The 20,518-nt window shown below is 22.6% G+C and overlaps 1 protein-coding gene across 3 annotated transcripts; it reads right to left on the bottom strand.

The window, feature by feature from the left end:
* Positions 1 to 5,900: 5,900 nt before the first annotated feature.
* On the bottom strand, positions 5,901 to 20,132 carry LOC117172569 (N-alpha-acetyltransferase 80). Of its 3 annotated transcripts, none has more exons than XM_033360635.1 (4): positions 19,912 to 20,132; positions 16,117 to 16,230; positions 6,571 to 6,701; positions 5,901 to 6,492 (listed from the first exon to the last, which is right to left on the bottom strand). In XM_033360635.1, exons 1-4 carry the CDS (start codon positions 20,025 to 20,027, stop codon positions 6,113 to 6,115), a joined length of 741 nt encoding a protein of 246 aa, XP_033216526.1. In that variant the 5' UTR covers positions 20,028 to 20,132; the 3' UTR covers positions 5,901 to 6,112. The 3 variants fall into 3 exon arrangements, with proteins under 3 accessions (XP_033216526.1, XP_033216527.1, XP_033216528.1); XM_033360636.1 differs by lacking the exon at positions 19,912 to 20,132 and adding an exon at positions 16,304 to 16,720; XM_033360637.1 differs by lacking the exon at positions 16,117 to 16,230.
* Positions 20,133 to 20,518: the final 386 nt, after the last annotated feature.

Here is a 20,518-nt window from a genome sequence, read left to right on the forward strand (position 1 = left end):
CTCGCTGTATCGACCTAAAAGGAGAGTATGTTGAAAAATAAAACCGACTTTGGCCAAAAAAACGTCTCCGTGTTTCATTTTGCAGGGACTTATCAGACTGCCAAGTAGGTACATTTTCCAAGAGATGAATTTTCAACTACAAAAGATCATGTTTTAACTGAATATTGAATAATTCAGTTTTTTCCAAAAATTGAATGTTGAACAAAAGAGATAAATTTTTATCTAAGATTGTGGTATATTCATCTGGGATCATAGTTACATTTTCAGTTTAAAAAATAAAATGATAACCCCCCCCCCCCCCCCTCCAAAATGTCAACAAAATAATTAAATTTTTGGCAAAATATTCCTTCTCAAAAAGGTTTTAATCAATTATCTCATATTTCAAACTAGGAAATGAATTTTTGATAAAAATGAAGAAATGTCAACCAACAAAAGAGTTTAACTTTCAACCAAGTTTTCCAACCTAAAATATGAATTTTCACTATAATGATAAATAACAGTAATGCTGGAATTTTTAACCCAAAAGGAGAATTATTATACCTAGAAGAAAATTAAATTGCAAAGAAAAAGATAATTTTTCAATTAAAACCGATAAATTTTCATCCGAACTGTTGAATTTTGATCAAGAAACGATAAAATTTCCATCCAAATTGATGAGTTGTTACTTAAAATGATGAATCTGCGACTGGAATGGTTAAATTTTATGCTAAAAAGATGAATTTTCAATTCTAAAAATTAATTTTCTACATAAAAATGTGATTTTTTCACAAAGAAACATAACTTTTTAAACAACTATTTGAATTTTTAACTAAAAACAAGGATTTTTCTACAATAAGATTAACATTAAAAGAAAAAACTCATTTTCTACTAAAAAAGTCAATTTTATATCAAGAACATTTTTAAAACACGTCAATTTTCAACAAAAGCAATGAATTTTCAATAAAAAAGGACAAATTGACATCCAAATTTTTTAATTTTGAACTAGCAAAGGTACACTTTCAACTCAAAGTGGAACGGTTAAATTTTCAGTCAAAAAAATTAACTTTCAACCAAACTGATAAATTTTCAACTATATCGATAAATAATCAATAGAGCAGTTGAATTTAACACCAACCAAAAATATAAATTTTCAACCATTAAAAGTAACTATCTACAAAAAAAGTAGAATTTTCCATAAATTATATAAATGTTGAAGAAAATTATTTAATTTTAAAATAAAGAATATCGTTTTTCAACCAAATAGTTGGATTATTATTAAAAATAAGATAATATTTCAACTACAAAAATATAATAGTTTAATTTTCAGTTAAAAATCTAATTCTTAAAAAAAATTCCCAACGAAAAGTGTAAAAAAAAAGTATATTATAATTTACAAATATTTCCTCTTCGAAATACTACTTCTGCTCGAAAAACTACTTGAATTACTTTATTTTTCTTAAATATGGAAGAAGGAACTTTTAAATTGTACCAAATTTTGACTTGGAAAATGGATTTGTTAAACTCATTTTTTCCTAAATTCCAGTTTTAATTCTTTTTAAAAAGTCCCGATCCATGTCGAAAATTCCCTGTTCCGAGTGAAATTATATTTCTTTACCGAATTTTTCACAAAAACCATGCATTTTCAAATAACTAATTTAATTTCTAAACAATTAAAATAGCCAAGTTACATTTTCAGTTAAAAAAAATAATTTTCAACCAAAAAAAAATTATTTTTTAAAGAAGATTTGAATTTCAAACCGACAAAGAGGAAGTTTCAATCAAAAAGATGAGTTTTCTAAAAAATCAAAGACGAATTTTCACCCAAAAAATAATATTTTTCAATAAAAAATATAAATTTTCAATTGAAATAGCAAAGTTACAATTTAAGTTAAAAAAGATTTTTTTTAACCAACAAAAATGAGTTTAAACAAAATATTTGAATTTTGAACCAACAAAGAGGAAAGTTCAACCCAAAATATTAGTTTTCTACAAAAAGAAGGACGAATTTTAAGCCAAAAAAAAATATTTTTCAATTACAAATATAAACTTTCAATTAAAATAATAAAGTTATATTTTCAGTTACAAAAATTAATTTTCAACCAACAAAAAATTAGTTTTCAACAAAATATTTGAAATTTTAACCAATAAAGATGAAATTTAGAACCAAAAATATTAGTTTTCTATAAAAACAAATACGAATTTCCAACCAAAAAAGAACAATTTTCATTTAAAATTGTAAACTTTCAATTATAATAGCGAAGTTACATTTTCGATTACAAAAATTAATTTTCAACCAAAAAAAAAATTAGTTTTCAACCAAATATTTACATTTTTAAACAATAAAGAGGAAATTTAGACTCAAAAAGATTAGTTTCCAAAAAACCAAAGATGAATTTTCAATTAAAAAGGATCTAGTTTGAAACAAAAAAGGGAAACAAAGAAATATTTTTACATAAAAATGATCATTTTTACCAACAAAAATGTGTTTCAACAAAATAGTTGAAATTTCAGCCAATAAAGGGAAAATTTCAAACAAGAAAAATAATTTTCTACAAAACCAAAGACGAATTTTCATTTGAAAAGGATCAATTTTCAACCAAAAAGGGAAGAGCTACATTTTCAGTTACAAAAATTAATTTGCAACCAACAAAAAATTAGTTTTCAACCAAACTTTTGAATTTTTAATTAATGAAGAGGACATTTTTAACCCAAAATTTTAGTTTTCTACAAAGTAAAAGACGAATTTTCAACCAAAAAATAATATTTTTCAATAAAAAATATAAATTTTCAATTGAAATCGCAAAGTTACAATTTCAGTTAAAAAAGATCATTTTTAACCAACAAAAATGAGTTTCAACAAAATAGTTGAAATTTCAACCAATAAAGGGATAATTTAATTTAATTATCAACCAAAAAGGGAAAAACTACATTTTCAGTTACAAAAATTAATTTTCAACCAACAAAAAAAAATAATTTTCAACAAAATATTTGAATTTTTAATTAACAAAGAGGAAATTTCAATCAAAAATATTAGTTTTCTACAAAAATAAAGATGAATTTCGTACCAAAAAAGAATAATTTTCAATTAAAATAGCAAAGTTACATTTTCAGTTACAAAAATTTATTTTCAACTAACGAAAAATTATTTTTCAACAAAATATTTGAAATTTCAAACAATAAAGAGGAAATTTCAATGAAGAAAATTAGTTGTCTACAAAACCAAAGGCGACTTTTCAGTTGTAAGGGATCCATTTTCAAACAAAAAGAAAAAGAAATCTTTTCAGTTACATAAACTTATTTTCAACGAAAAAAATTACGCTTTAACAAAATATTTGAATTTTTAACCAATAAAGAGACAATTTCAACCAAAAAGATTAGTTTGCTACAAAAAAAAGACAAATTTCTAATCAAAAAAGAATATTTTTTTATTCAAAATATAAACTTTCAATTAAAATAGAGTAGTTACATTTTAAGTTACAAAAATTAATTTTCAACCAACATTACCATTATTTTTCAACAAAATATTGGAATTTTTAAACAATAAAGAGGAAATTTAGACCCAAAAGATTAGTTTTCTACAAAATAAAATACGAATTTACAACCAAAAAATAATATTTTTCAAGTAAAAATATAAATTTTCAATTGAAATAGTAAAGTTACATTTTCAGTTAAAAATGATAATTTTTATTCAACAAAAATGAGTCAGAAAATAATAATTTTCAATTAAAATAGCAAAGTTACATTTTCAGTTACAAAAATTGATTTTCAAACAACAAAAAATTAGTTTTCAATAAAATGTTTGAATTTTTAAACAATAAAGATGAAATTTAGAACCAAAAACATTAATTTTCTACAAAAACAAAGACAAATTTTCAACAAAAAGAGAATATTTTTCAATAAAAAATATAAATTTTCAATTAAAATAGCAAAGTTATATTTTCAGTTAAAAATGATCATTTTTACCAACAAAAGTATGTTGGAATAAAATAGTTGAAATTTCAGCCAATAAAAGGAAAATTTCAATCAAAAAATAATTTTCTACAAAACGAAAGGCGAATTTTCATTTGAAAAGGATCAATTTTCAACCAAAAAGGGAAAACCTATATTTTCGGTTACAAAAATTAATTGTCAACCAATAAAAAATTAGTTTTCAACAAAATATTTGAATTTTTAATTAGTAAAGAGGAAATTTCAACACAAAAATATTAGTTTTCTACAAAAACAAAGATGAATTTCCATCAGAAAATAATCATTTTCACTTAAAATAGCAAAGTTATATTTTCAGTTACAAAAATTAATTTTCCACTAACGTAAAATTATTTTTCAACAAAATATTTGAAATTTCAATCAATAAAGAGGAAATTTCAATAAAGAAAATTTGTTTTCTACAAAACCAAAGACGAATTTTCAATTGTAAGGGATCCATTTCCAAACAAAAAGGGAAAAAAAAGAAATATTTTCAGTTTCATAAACTTATTTTCGACGAAAAAAATTACACTTTAACAAAATATTTGAATTTTTAACGAAAAAAGAGGAAATTTCAACCGAAAAAATTAGTTTTCTACAAAAAAAGACGAATTTCTAACCAAAAAAGAATAATTTTTTATTAAAAATATAAACTTTCAATTAAAATAGAGTAATTACATTGTCAGTTACAAAAATTAATTTTCAACTAACGAAAAATTATTTTACAACAAAATATTTGAAATTTCAAACAATAAAGAGGAAATTTCAATGAAGAAAATTAGTTTTCTACAAAACCAAAGACGAATTTTCAATTGTAAGGGATCCATTTTCAAACAAAAAGGAAAAAAAAAAGAAATATTTTCACTTACATAAACTCGTTTTCAACGAAAAAAATTATTCTTTAACAAAATATTTGAATTTTTAACCAATAAAGAGGAAATTTAAACCAAAACGATTAGTTATCTACAAAAAAAATACGAATTTCTAATCAAAAAAGAATATTTTTTCACTCAAAATATAAACTTTTAATTAAAATAGACTGGTTACATTTTAAGTTACAAAAATTAATTTTCAAGCGACATAAAAAGTATTTTTTAACAAAATATTTGAATTTTTAAACAATAAAGAGGAAATTTAGACCGAAAAGATTAGTTTTTTACAAAATAAAAAACGAATTTACAACCAAAAAAGAATATTTTTCAATTAAAAATATAAATTTTCAATTGAAATAGCAAAGTTACATTTTCAGTTAAAAATGATAATTTTTAATCAACAAAAATGGGTTTTAGCCATTTATTTTATATTTTAAGAAAAAAATTAGTTTTCAACAAAATCTTTGAATTTTTAATTAATAAAGAGGAAATTTCAACACAAAAATATTAGTTTTCTACAAAAACGAAGATGAATTTCCTAGCAGAAAATAATAATTTTCAATTAAAATAGCAAAGTTACATTTTCCGTTACAAAAATTAATTTTCAACCAACAAAAAATTAGTTTTCAATAAAATATTTGAATTTTCAAACAATGAAGAGGAAATTTAGACCCAAAAAGATTAGTTTTCTACAAAAACAATGGCAAATTTTCAACAACAAAAAAATGTTTTTCAATTGAAAATATAAATTTTTAATTGAAATAGTCAAGTTACATTTTCAGTTAAAAATGATCATTTTTAATCAACAAAAATGAATTTCAACAAAATATTTGAAATTTCAACAAAAAATTCATATTCAACAAAATATTTGAATTTTTAAACAATAAAGAGGAAATTTCAACTAAAATTATTAGTTTTCTACAAAAACAAGACGAATTTCCAAGCAAAAAAGAAGATTTTTTGATTAAAAATATAAATTTTCAATTCAGCAAATAATAGTTCTGTGAAGGGAAAATATTCATTAATTTGTAAAAAAAAAAAAAAAAAAACAGAAGCGTTTCTAAGGTCCACAAACTCAATCCATAAATATTTTCAAAACTTTATTTGCGAAACATATTTATATATTATATATTACACTGTAATCACAAGACTTTGTTATTCGTATTCTAGGTAAAAATGTTACCATCTCAAAAATGGGTGTGCATATTTACATAAATATCGAGCGAGGTATATGAAGTTATACATTTTAAAAATAAATACGGTTACATAATATAAATAAATAATTGGAGAAAGAACTACAAGTTTTTCATCATATAGATGTGTTTCATGTTTTCTGCTCGTTTTTTCTCAACGAAATTCGGCATTGGCGGAGGAGGCGGGGCTCCTGAAAATACATTTTGAATTCTCTCCTTGTTCCTCTCATTTTTGTCGTTTTCGATCACGTTCACGTTCATGTTGTCGTTTTCGTTGACTGGAATGCTGGAATTGATATAATCGGCGAAACTGTGCAAATTGAGAGGCTCACAGACTGAATATCCATTTTTTCGATAGAACCCTTCTTGGTCTTTTGTCGATAAATAGACTCTTCTTATTCCCTTTTTCGAAACGTATTGTTCGACCCCACGCAACAGAATTGAACCCAGGCCTTGCGATCTGTATTCTCGACTGATCACGACTACAAAAATTATTTATGAGTCTTTTTATTTTATTTTTATTTTAGATTATGATCTCATTTTCTTTTTAAATTACTTACAAGATTCTATAACACAACAATCGTCTATGCTGGGTATCAAAGAAATTTTGCTGTGTCCAATTACTTTTTCATTGTCGAGAAGAACCAAAGATGTTGGAAATTTATCACAGGAAGTCCTCAAAGTTCTAAGTCTGTGATAAATAGAAAAATAAAACCGATTTCGGAAAATTGAATTTAAAAAGTTACATCATTTTACTAAAATTTAAAAATTGTTTATTTATTTTCAACAAAAAACGTGACTTTTATACAATAAAAGATCATTTTCAATTAAAAAAAAAAAGAAATTTTAAGAAGACCAGTTGAATTTTCAAACAAAAAATATGACTTTTTAGCCAAATTATAATTGAATTTTCAACAAAATGATTACAGTTTTAACGAATTTCTTCAACTTTCAAAGAAGGAAGATTAAAGTTCAATCATTTTCGAAAAAAATAAGTGACTTTAACAAAATACTTACATTTTTAACAAAATAGTTGAATTTTAAATCTTTCACCAAATTTTCTACTTACAAAGATAAATTTTTGACGAAAGAGTCGAATTTTCAATCAACAAAGATTAAGCTTCAACCAAAAATAGCTGAATTCGCAACCCAAAAAATTCAATTTTCAACAGAAAAAAATTAATAAGAAATACAACTTTTGAACCAAAAATGGAAAATTTTAATTTTGAACAAAAGAGACGAAATTTAAAATAAAATTATGAATTTTCAACAAAACAAACGAATTTTCTACAAATAAAGAAAGTTGACTTTTTAAACTGAAAATATGAATTTTCACAGAGAAAATGAATTTTTAAGCAAATAGTTACAAATTAAACTAAAAAAGAACAATTTTCAATTAAAAATATACATTTTGAACCAAATATGGAACAGTTAAATTTTCAACTAAAAAATTAATTTTCAACCAAAAATAAAAACGAATTTTCAACTAAAAAGATAAATTATAATTAAAGTGATAACTCTACGAACAAAAATAGTTTAACTTCTAACAAAAAATGATCAATTTTCAAATAAAAAGGCGATTTTTTACCTAAAAAAAATCCATTTTTAAAAAATTTTTAACCAATAGAGGACATTTCTACCAAAAATATTATTTTTATACAAAAACAAGGTCAAATTTTCAACCAAACAAGAACAATTGTCAATTAAAAATGTAAATTATCAATTGAAATAGAAAAGTTACATTTTCAGCTAAAAATAATCATTCTCATCAACAAAAATCAGTATCAACATAATATTTGAATATTTGACCAATAAAGACGTAATTTCAATCCAGACATTATTTTCTTACAAATAGAAGATAAATTTTCGATTAAAAAAAATTTTAACCAAAAATATAAAAACTACATTTTCATTAAAAAAACTAATTTTTCACCAGAAATTATTTTTAAACTAAAAATGATAAGTCTTCCAACAAAGAAGAAACAAACAATTTTAAGAAAAGAATTCAACTTTCAATTTGAATGTAGAATTTTTCAACACAAAAGACGAATTTTCAATAAATAAAGATTTTATAGCCGAGATATAAAAAAATTTCATTCAAATTGTTAAACTTTTGAGTCAAAATACGAATTTTCTGTGCTAGAGTTGAATTTTTAACCAGAAATTATGAAATTTCCACAAAAAAGTTAATTTTCAATAAGGCAGTGCCCTCATAACAAAGAATTAAGAATAAAGTGATGAATTTTAGATTTAAAAAAATTTCAACAAATTATTTAAATCCTCAAACGAAAGAGACTAATTTTCGAACAAAAAAAGAATTTTTAACAAAAAAGGCGATTTTTTACCTAAAAAATCAATTTTTAAAAATTTTTTAATGAAATATGAATTTTTAATTAAAATAGCGAAGTTACATTTTCGGTTAAAAAAATTAATTTTCAACCAACAAAAAATTTGAACTTTGAAGCAATACAGAGGCAATTTCAATAAAAAAGAATAGTTTTTTTATCATAACAATGGCGAAGTTCCAACCAAAAAAGAACAATTTTCAATCCAATTAAAATAGCGAAGTTACATTTTCAGTTACAAAAAAAAATTTGCAACAAAATATTTGAAATTTTAACCAATAAAGAGGAAATTTCAATTAAGAAAATTAGGTTTCCATAAAACCAAACACGAATTTTTAATTAAAAAGGAGGAAAGTTTAACCAAAATATTAGTTTTCTACAAAAACAAAGACGAATTTCCAACCAGAAAAGAATAATTTTCAATTGAAATAGCAAAGTTACATTTTTAGTTGAAAATAATCATTTTTAATCAACAAAAATGAGTTTCAAAAAAATATTTTAAATTTCAATGAAGAAAATCAATTTTCTACCAAACCAAAGACGAATTTTCAATTAAAAAGAATCCATTTTCCAACAAAAAGGAAAAAAGAAATATTTTCAGTTATATAAAATAATTTTCAACGAAAAAAATTAGTTTTTAACCAAATATTTGCATTTTTAACCAATAAGGAGGAAATTTTAACCAAAAATATTAATTTTCTACAAAAAAGACCAATTTTCAAACAAAAAAGCATATTTTTCGATTAAAAATATAAATTTTCAATTGAAATAGTAAAGTTAAATTTTCAGTTACCAAAATTAATTTTCAACCAACAAAAAATTAGTTTTCAACTAAATATTTGAATTTTTAAACAATAAAGGGGAAATTTAGACCCAAAAAGATTAGTTTCTTACAAAACCAATGACGTATTTTCAATTTAAAAGGATCTAATTTCAAACAAAAAGGAAAAAAAAAAGAAATATTTTCAGTTGAAAATTAACATTTTTAACCAACAACAATGGTTTTCAACAAAATGTTTGAAATTTTAACCAATAAAGGGGAAATGTCAATCAAGAAATTAGTTTTATACAAAACCAAAGACGAATTTTCAATTAAAAAGGATTGATTTCTAACCAAAAAGGGAAAATCTACTTTTTTTAAGATTAAAAGCTTAATTTTATACAAAAAAAAATTTTTTAACCAAAAAATAAAAATTTTCAAATGAAAATATAAACTTTCGATTTTCAACAAAAAAAAAAGAAATATGTTCAGTTACATAAACTATTTTCCAACGAAAAAAAATTGGTCTTCAACAAATTATTTGAATTTTTAACCAATTATGAGAAAATTCCAACCAAAAAGATTAGTTTTCTACAAAAAAAAAGACGAATTTCCAACCAAAAAAGAATAATTTTCGACTAAAAATATAAACTTTCAATTAAAATACCGAAGTTACATTTTCAGTTACAAAAATTAATTTTCAAACCACAAAAGCTTAGTTTTCAGCAAAATATTTGATTTTTTAAACAATAAAGAGGAAATTTAGGCCCAAAAAGATTAGTTTTCTACAAAAACAAAGACGAATTTCCAACCGAAAAAAGAACAATTTTCAATTCTAAATATAAATTTTTATTTGAAATAACAAAGTTTCATTTTCTGTAAAAAAAATTTATAATTTAAAAAAAAAAGTTTAACAAAATATTTAAATTTTAACCCTTAAAGAGGAAATTTCAACAAAAAAATTAGTATTCTACAAAAAGAAAACGAATATTCCATTAAAGAATATCAATTTTTAACCAAAAAGGGAAAAGCTGCATTTTCAGTTTCAAAAATTCATTTTACATTTAAAAAATTAATCTTCAAACAAATAAAAATTAACAAAATAGTGCAACTTTCAATTTTAATGATGAATTTTTCAACACACAAGATGAATTTTCAACAAATAAAGATTTTACAATCAAGATAGAAAAAAAGTTGATCTAAATATTGTTGAACTTTTAAGCCAGAATACGAATTTTCTGTGATACAATTGAATTCGCAACCATAAAAATTAAATCTTCAGCAGAAAAAAATGAATCCTCAAAAATAAATAAAAATACAACTTTTTAACCAAAAATGGAAAAGTTTAATTCTGAACAAAAGAGACAAATTTTCAAATAAAATTATCGACTTTCAAACAGAAACGGAAAAGATATATTTGCTGTGTAAAAAGTTAAATAAATACGAAGAAAAATAATTTATAAATAAATAGTTACAATAGTTAAATTTTCAGTTACAAATTATTTTTCAACCAAAAATAAAAATGAATTTTTAACAAAATATTTTAATTTTCAACTAAAAAGGAAATTTCAATAAAAAAAATAGTTTTCTACAAAAACAAAAACTGATTTCCAACCAAAAAGGAACAATTCTTAATTAAAATTATAAACTTTTTATTAAAATAGCGAAGCTAAATTTTCCGTTACAAAAATTAATTTTCAACCAACAAAAAATTAGTTTTCAACAAAATATTTGAATTTTTAAACAATAAAGAGGAAATTTTAACCAAAAAAACTAGTTTACTACAAAATATTTTTGAATTTTTAATTAATAAAGAGAAAATTTAAACCAAAAATATTAGTTTTCTACAAAAACAAAAACGTAATTTCTAACCAAAAAATAATAATTTTCCATTAAAAATATAAACTTTCAATTAAAATAGCGAAGTAATATTTCAGTTACAAGAATTAATTTTCAACGAACAAAAAATTAGGTTTCAACAAAATATTTGAATTTTTAAAAAATAAAGAGGAAATTTAGACCCAAAAAGATTAGTTTTTTACAAAACCAACGACGAATTTTCAACCAAAAAAGAATATTTTTCGATTAAAAATATACATTTTCAATGAAAATAGCGAAGTTACATTTTCAGTAAAATTAAAAATAATAATTTTCAACAAAAAAAGAAAAATATTTAACAAAATATATGCATTTTAACCAATAAAGAGGAAATTCTAATCAAGAAAATTAGTTTTCTACAAAAAGAAGACAAACATTCCATTAAAAAAGATCAATTTTTAACCAACAATAAAAAAGAATTTTCAACAAAATATTTTAATTTTCAACGAAAGAGATCAATTATTAACTAAAATGATGAATCTGCTACTAAAAATATTAATTTTTAACAAGAATAGTTCAACTGCTAAACAGAAAATATTAAATTTCCTCTAAAAACATAAATTTTTAACCAAAAAAGAGAAAATCTACTTTCTGAAGGCTTAAAAGATTAATTTTACACGAACAAAAAATGAAAATTTCTTTCAAAAAAATATAAATTTGCAATTAAAATAGCAAAGTTACATTTTCAGTTGAGAAAATTAATTTAAAATTAATTAAATTTGTAACCAAAAAAATGAATTTTCAAAAAAAAAAAAGAATAGTTTTCTATAAAAACAAAGACGAATTTCCAACCAAAAAACAATAATTTTCAATTAAAAATATAAATTTTTAATTGAAATAGCAAAGTGACATTTTCAGTTAAAAAAGAAAAACATGTCATCAAAATCATTGATCTCTCAAGCAAATAAGCTAATTTTCCCTAAAGCCTGTCGAACCAAAAAAAAACTAATATATGCCACTAAAAAAGGCGAATTTTCAACTTTAAAAAATCAATTTTCAACCAAAAAGGGGAAATCTAATTTTTTAAGAATAAAAGATTAATTGTATACAAACAAAAAGCGAATTTTCAAGCAAATAGTTAAATTTTTAACTAAAAAAAGAAATATCTTCAATTAAAATATCAAAGTTACATTTTTAAATTGAAAAAAAAACTTTTTTCAACAAAATATTTGAATTTTTAACCCATTAAGAGGAAATTTCTACCAAAAAGATTATTTTTATACAAAAACAAAGACGAATTATCAACCATACAAGAACAATAGTTAATTAAAAATATAAATTTTCAATTGAAATATAAAAGTTAAATTTTTAGTTAAAAATAATAATTTTCAGCCAACAAAAAAGAGTATCAAGAAAATATTTGTACTTTTGACAAAAAAAAAGGTAATTTCAATCCAGAAATTATTTTTTCACTAAAAGAAGATGAATTTTCAATTTAAAAAAATGTCAACCAAAAATAGAAAAACTACATTTTCATTTAAAAAATGAATTTAAAAAATTGAAAAACGAATTTTCAACCAGGCATTATTTTAAAACTAAAATGATGAATCTTCAAACAAAGAAAAAACAAAAAATTTTAAGAAAATAATTCAACTTTCAATATGAATGTAGAATTTTTCAACACACAAGACGAATTTTCAATAAATAAAGATTTTATAGTCTAGATATAAAAAAATTGCATTCTAATTGTCAAACATTTAAGCCAAAATGCGAATTTTTTGTGATAGAGTTGAATTTTTAACCCGAAAATATGGATTTTTCAACGAAAAAGTTAATTTTCAACAAGGCAGTTTCTTTTTAACCAAGAATTAATAATAAAGTGATGAATTTTAAATGAAAAAAAAAAATTATTTTCAAAAAATTATTTAAATCCTTAACCAAAACAGACTAATTTTTAAATAAAAAAAGAATTTTTAACAAAAAAGTTGAATTTACAACTGAAAAATATGCATTGTCTATGAAAATAATTGAATTTTCCGCCCAGCAGAACCAAGAATTCTTGACTAGAAAAGATACATTTTAAAAAAAAAATGAAAAATCTTCGTTTTAGGTCGAAAAATTCGTTTTCAACACAAGAAAAATTGAATTTTCAAGAAAATAGTTACATTTTTGAGCGAAGAAATTAGTTTTTAACTAAATTGATGAATCTTCAACAATAAAAAAACGATTTTTTAACCCAATAATTAAATTTGTTTGACAAGAATAAACCAATTTTCAAGAGAATAGATGAATTTTCTATAAAATACTTAAAATTTTGAACCAAAAAGATTAATTTTCAAGCAAAAGGTTAAATGTCTACCAAAAAAGGAAAAAAAAGCACTAAAGAAAAATTTTAAAATCCATTTTTAACAAAAAAAACTAATTTTTAAAAATTTAGTTTAATTTTTAAGGTAAGAAATTAATTTTGAACTAAAACAATGGATCTTCAACCACAAAAATAAATTTTTACCCAAAAGATGAATTTTCTACCAAAATAAAGGACAAATTTTTAACAAAATGGATGACTTTTCAAATTCGACGTCATTTCCCGGTTTTTTCTGGGGAAGTTTTCCAATTTTCCCGATCAAACAAAATGTAATATTTATATTTTTCGCAAAATGCAAACATTTATTTTTAATCACGACGTTCATTCTAAACATTCTTTAACATAACAGAGCAAAAAATTATAAAATGAATTAATTTTTAACTAAAATTATGGAATATTCAACTGGAATGGTATTTTGATTTTCAGTTAAGAAAAACATTATTTTAACCGAAAAAGAAACAAATTTTTAATAAAATAGTTAAATTATCGGTAAAAAATTTTCTTTTCATCCAAAATTTTCCATTTTCAACCAAAAAGAAGAATTTTTCAACAATGAAATTAAAATTCAAGGAAAAATATTATTTTTTACCAAAAGTCGATTTTCTATCAAAAACATTTTTTTTTTAAATTTTTTAAATTGAGATGAATTTTTAATTAAAGTGATGAATCTTAAAAACAAAAGAATTAATTTTGCACAAAAGAGTTTAGCTTCTAACCGCAAGTAGTTGAATTTCCAAGAAAAAAAAACGTAAATTCCCAACGAAAGATGAAAAAAATTATATTTTAACTCAGAAATAAAAAAAAAAATGATAATAAAAAAAATGAATATTCAACCAAAAATATTAATATTATAGAAAATAAGATAAATTTTTAACAAAATACATACATTTTTAACCAAATTTTTTAACCAAACAAATGAATTTTCATCTTAACTGATGAATTTTTAACTAAAATAATTAATCCTTCACTGAAATAGTTGAACTTTCAACAACAAAAAAATAATTATTTTTATTAAAAAGCATAAATTCTTAACCAAAACTTATAATTACATTTACAATAAAAAAATGAGCTTTAAACTCAATTTATGGGATATTCAATTGAAATAGTATTTTAATTTTCAGTTAAGATACAAATTATTTTGAATAAAAAAAGAAACAAATTTTTAATAAAATAGTTAAATTTTCGGTAAAAAAAAAATCTTTTTCATCCAAAGAAAAAACAAAATTTCAAATAAATAGCTCATTCTTAAAAAATAGAGATATGAATTTTTAATGAAAATTATGAATCTTCAATAAAAAAATTAATTTTTAACGAAAGAGTTTTTTTCAAACAAGTAATTTTATTTGTAACCTAAAAAATGGAATTTGCAACTCAAACGATGAATATTTAACTGGAATACTTGAATTTTCAACCAAAAAGAAGAATTTTTCAACAATGAGATTAAAATTCAAGGAAAAAAGCATAATTTTTTTACCAAAGAAGTCGAGTTTTCATGAAAAACTTTTTTTTAAACAAAATACGTAAATTTTCGACAAAATAAATGAATTTTCAGTGAAAAAACACAAATCCACATCCTAATTGTTAAATTTTCAACTCGAAAAGGTTCATTTAATATCCAAAATTAAACGATTAAATTTTTAGTTGAAAAATTAACTTAAAACCAAACTGATGAATTTTCAATTAAAAAGACCAATCTTAAACTGAAATTGCTGAATTTTGTACCTACCGAAAAGATAAATTTGCAACAAATAAAATTAATTTTCTATAAAAAAGACGAATTTTCCATAAACTACATGAATTTAAAAAAAAATTGTTTAATTTTGTAATAAAAATATCAATTTTCAACCAAATAGTTGAATTGTTATACAAAAAAGGTGAAATTTCAATCACCAAATGGAATAGTTTAATTTTCGGTCAAAAATCTAATTCTTAACAACAACAAAATCGGGCTTTCAGAAAAATAGTAAAATTTTCTACTAGAATAGTTAAATTTTTTGTTGAAAAATTAATTTTCAAGAAAGTAGTCAAATTTTTAAAATGAGATAAGTTTTTTATTTAAGTGATGAATCTTCCATCAAAAAAATTAATATTTCACAAAAGAGTTTAACTTCTAACCGTAAGTAGTTGAATTTTCAATAAAAAAACGTAAATTCCCAACAAAATATGCAAAAAAAATTATATTATAATTCAGAAATTCATTAAAAAAATATATATATGATAAAAAAAAATGAATATTCAACCAAAAAGATTAATTTTATAGAAAATAAGATAAATTTTTAACAAAATACATAAATTTTTAATTTTTAAATGAATTTTCACCTGAAGATAAATGTTAAACTAAACATAAAATAGTTATACTTTCAGTTAAAAATATTAATTTACAACAACAAAAAATTTTTAAAAATGGTTAAACTCTTAAAAATAGTTAAACTTTGACAAAAAAAGAAAAGATTTTATCTTAAAATGATGAATCAACCTAAAAATGAATTTTGATCAAGTTATAAAGAGAAGCTTAAGGTGCTTCAAATACGAGTCGGTTTCGCTTGATCCGATATACTTCGAAAAGTTTGGATTTTTAAACGTAATATTTTTATCACATAATCTAAATGCAATTGTCCTGTTTAGAACAGAGTTTTTTCCAGAAAATGTTCTTATTCTTTTTTTTTTTTTTTTAATTAAAAATGTTTGTTTTGCGCCTCAAAACTTTTCTTTTTGCGCCTGAAACAGGCAACCCAGCGCACACAATATTCAGAGTATTTAAAACAATTATTTTTTTAGTATTTTAACCAAAAATAGGTTTACCTTTTTCATAACGTACCGTGTTTTATCGCTTCTGTGCCATTCCGAATTCAAAAGTTTACAGCATTGATCAATTAATTCAGGTTTTTGATGAATTGGAATGATATTGTACGGTGTGTCTTTCATGATTTCTCTGCAAATACAAAATCCACTTTCACGTAAAAGATACTCAGAATTTCCTTTTTTTTATATTAAAAGTCACTTACAAGGCACTACGCGAACTATAAATAGCCCGGTAGTAAATTTCTAGAACCACCATTTTTGAGTATTTTTTATTCTCACAGTCAGCCAAAAAAATTAAAAATTACTCCCAGCAGGAAATCGATCAATTCAGTTCGATGTCAGGCCATGACAATGAATTTTTAAATGACATTTGGCGCTGACACAAGGGACGAGTCTATTTAAACCTTTGCACCCCAGAGACTTAATTCATTGGTGCTCAGCTACTATCACAGACTCTTTCTTTCCATTGAAGCTTTAGTTTAGCTCTATTCAACAACTCAAGAGATCCATTGAAGCCTCTACGAAATCGATAAAACGATTTTTCGCTTTTGCACATTTACTTAATCAAATTTTTAAACATAAAGTTCTAAAAAAAAGAGTTGAAATACTCTCTTGCCATTCTGCTCAATCTCCTCTAAAAAAAAATCAGAAATTTAGTTACAAATATTTTAGAGTTATTCACGAATTAAAACGCGAGATGGAGAAACGTAAGGTATCTCGCTTCGAAAATTGATTTGTGATTAAAACGACACAAAATTGTCTTAAAGTCTCTATTTTAAAATGAATGTAATATTTTCAGTGGAAAAAATCTATACTATCAATTCTTTTTGTAAAATAGATCTAGGAAATTCCTAAACGAAGTATGAAAATTCTTTGGGCACGCTTACATAACCTAAAATCTGATTTCGAGTAAAGATGTGTAAGTTTCTTGGCTAAGTACGTTACTGCGGAAGGCAGAGAGCAAAAAGCTTCTTCGGAGCGATTTATTTTAAGCGACGAGGGGGGAAAAAAAGCTTTCTGCAGACAAGATGCCGTTAATAGCTGACAGACTCCATTCTATCAAGAGATTCAGGGTCACTTCCGTAAATCAAAGCCACTCGTGACATCGAACTGCGACCAAAACAAATACGCGCTACCGGAAGTAATTTATAAAATTGAGCGATAAAATTGGAATTGCAATTTTTTGGGTACCAAAATCAGAATTTCAAAATACCCTGTCTTCTCCTGATAAATTTTTTTTTTTCCTGGACCGTTCTACATTTTTTTGGTATAAATACCAAAAAAAATTTAGCGACAAGAGTCATACAAAATTTTATAAAAGGTCATCTACAAATTACGTTAAACGTGTATAAAATATGTACATTTTCAATTAAATAATTGTGTTTTCAAGTCAGAAAGATAGATTTTGAACCAAAAATTATATTTTTAGTTGAAAACAATTTTTAAACCAGGAAAAATAAATTTTCAACAGTTTTTAATAAAATAAATGAATTTTGAACTAAAAATTTCAATTCTTAAACAAAAATAGATTAGTAACATTTTTAGATAAAAAAAATAATTTTCCAGTAAAAAAACGAAAAAAATTCATTTTTGACTAAAATCCTCAACAACAAAAAAGTATTTATATTTTAATAGTTATAAATGGTTAAATTTTTAATAAAAAAACGTTAGTTTTCAACCAAATAAAATACATTTTCAAAATTACAATACATTTTTTTATATAAACAGTTGAATTTTCAAACCAAAAGATTAAAAGATTAATTTTCTACCAAAAACGACAAATTTGCAAAAAAAATACATGCATTATCATCTAAAAAAAATTAAACTCTAAAAATAGTTACAGTCTCAGTAAAAAAATTAATTGAAAACAAAATCTTTACCGAAATAGTTAAATTTTCAACGAACAAGACTAGATTTTTATCGAAATTGATCAATTAAAAAAAAATGTAATTGTTCAATTTTTATTTGTAAAAAATAACATTTTTAACTAAAATGATAAATATTCAAAAACAAAATATATAAGATTTCAATTAAAAATCTAAATTATCTACCATGAATAGCATAGTTTAATTTTCAACCAAGAAAATATATTTTCAAGCAAAAACAAACAAATTAAGAAAAAAAGAATAGTTAAATTTTAAATAAATAAAAAAATTCCAACAAAATAAAAATTGTTAACGACATAGTTAAATTTTCAACCAATCGGCTGAATTTTTAACCAAGAACATTAAATTTCTATGTAATAGTTGAGTTAATTTACAACTGAAACAACAAATATTCAAAAATATAATTAAATTTTAATCAAGAAAAAAAGGTTTAACAACAAAAATTATGAATCATCAAACAAACAAAAAAAAAGGAATTATATTTTAAACAAAAAATCGCTGAATTCAATAAAAAAAAAGATATATTTTTAACAAAAATGTTTAATTCTCAACCAAAATATATTAATTTTTAATTAAAAAATTGTGATTGTTAAGAAAAAAATAAGAAATTCCTAGAAAAATAGGTGCTCTTTTCAACCATAAAGTCGAATTAAAAGTTTCAATTTAAACAACAAAATTATTTTCTGCTATACAGCTGAATCCAAAAATACGAATTTTCTACAAAAATATTAAATTTTTAACTTGAAAATAGTAATTATCCATAAAAATTATAACTTGCAACAAAAATTATAATTTACAACCAAAAAGTGGAATTTTCTACCCAAGAAGATGAATTATTACAAAAAAAATGAATTTTCAGAAAGTAGTTCAAGTTTCAACGAAGCAGTTGGATTTTGAACCAAAACAGACGAAATTTGATAAAAAGTCGAGATTTTTAACAACAAAAACATGCAATTTCTTCCAAAATAGATGAATTTTCAATCCCAAAGGACAATTTTTTTACAATACAGTTGAATTTTCAATCCGAAAATAATAATTTCATACAAAAAAAATTATAACGTTAAAAAAAATAGATTTTCAATTAAGGTTGTGATTTTTAACAAAAAAATATGCAATCTGTACCAAAATATATGTCAAATTTTGAAACAAATTATTGAACCATCAACGAATAAATACCAGTTATCAAAGTTGTGATTTAAAAAATATATATAATTTCTACATAAATAGATAAATTTTCGACGAATTTTCAACAAAATCGTTAAATAATTAACAAAAAATCAATTTCTAAGCAAAATTGTGATTTTCAACAACAAAAATTAAATTTCTCAAAGAACAACTTCATTTTAAACCCAAAAAGATGAATTTTCAAAAAATATATCTGAAACTGCAAATCAAAAAGAGAAATTTTTAACCAACAAGATAGTTGAATCATCGAAAAAAAAGATTGATTTTCAAATAAAATTGTAATTTTTAACAACAAAAAATGCAATTTCTACAAAAATGGATGAATTTGCAACCGAAAAAAAAAATTTTGAACCAAAGTTGTGGTTTTAACAAAAAAATATATAACTTCTACAAAAATAGATAAATTTTCAAATTCGAAAATTCTAAGATATATTTATTTTTAGAAGAAATAAAACTCCGTGGTTTTGATTCTCGATTTGTATTCGAGACAAAAACTCTAGAAATAGAAACTTTAAAAAAAGATAATTTTAGCTTCAGGATCGAAAATAATAACGAAAGTTATTCTGGACGCATTACCAATTATAAACATTAAGTTAACCTCAAATCTAAAATACTTCAAAAAGTATAGGCCACATACCCAAATTACATGCTAAATTAAACACTATCATTTATTTATTGAAATAAAAATGATTAATAGTCCTGTGAAATTTTCGAGGTAGAAACGAAATTTCTATTTTTACCTGAAATTCCCAAAATTGGAGAGGGCATCAATAGCCACACAAAAGATCCAATTTCTTCCAGATTTTTCAGAAAAACTAGACACCTTTTCACTTTTCTCATCTAGATTTTCGCACATGGAATCTCGAAAATCCGAAAATTCGAAAATTGCTTTTATATAACATTGAATCGTGATTTCAGATTTATAAGAAAACACTTGTGAGCAATGTGGGGTTTTGGGAAATATGTCAAATATGTGAATGTGCGTCACTGAACAGGGCCGTGTTTACTTTTAATGGTTCTAATTTGCAATTTGTAATATTTTATTAAAAGTTAATCTTAACTTTGTCGATTGCCCCGTCTTTTGCCATCAAATAAAGTTATTTCCATATAAAATTACCAATTATATTCACATTTTAACGATTTTATCTACAAACTGATTTATGAGGTGATGAGACTCATTTTTCAAATTTCAAACTTGGAGTTTATAAAATTTTCTAGCAGGGAAATAAGTTCCACATAATAATAAATATTCAAATTTGTAATGAATGTGGAGAATATTTTGATGTGATTTTGATTTTGGATATTAAGGTTTAAGAATCCAAATTTAAATCACTTTGTACGATACTG

Source organism: Belonocnema kinseyi, chromosome 5 (assembly GCF_010883055.1).
Source record: "Belonocnema kinseyi isolate 2016_QV_RU_SX_M_011 chromosome 5, B_treatae_v1, whole genome shotgun sequence".
Classification (NCBI taxonomy): Eukaryota; Metazoa; Arthropoda; class Insecta; order Hymenoptera; family Cynipidae; genus Belonocnema; species Belonocnema kinseyi.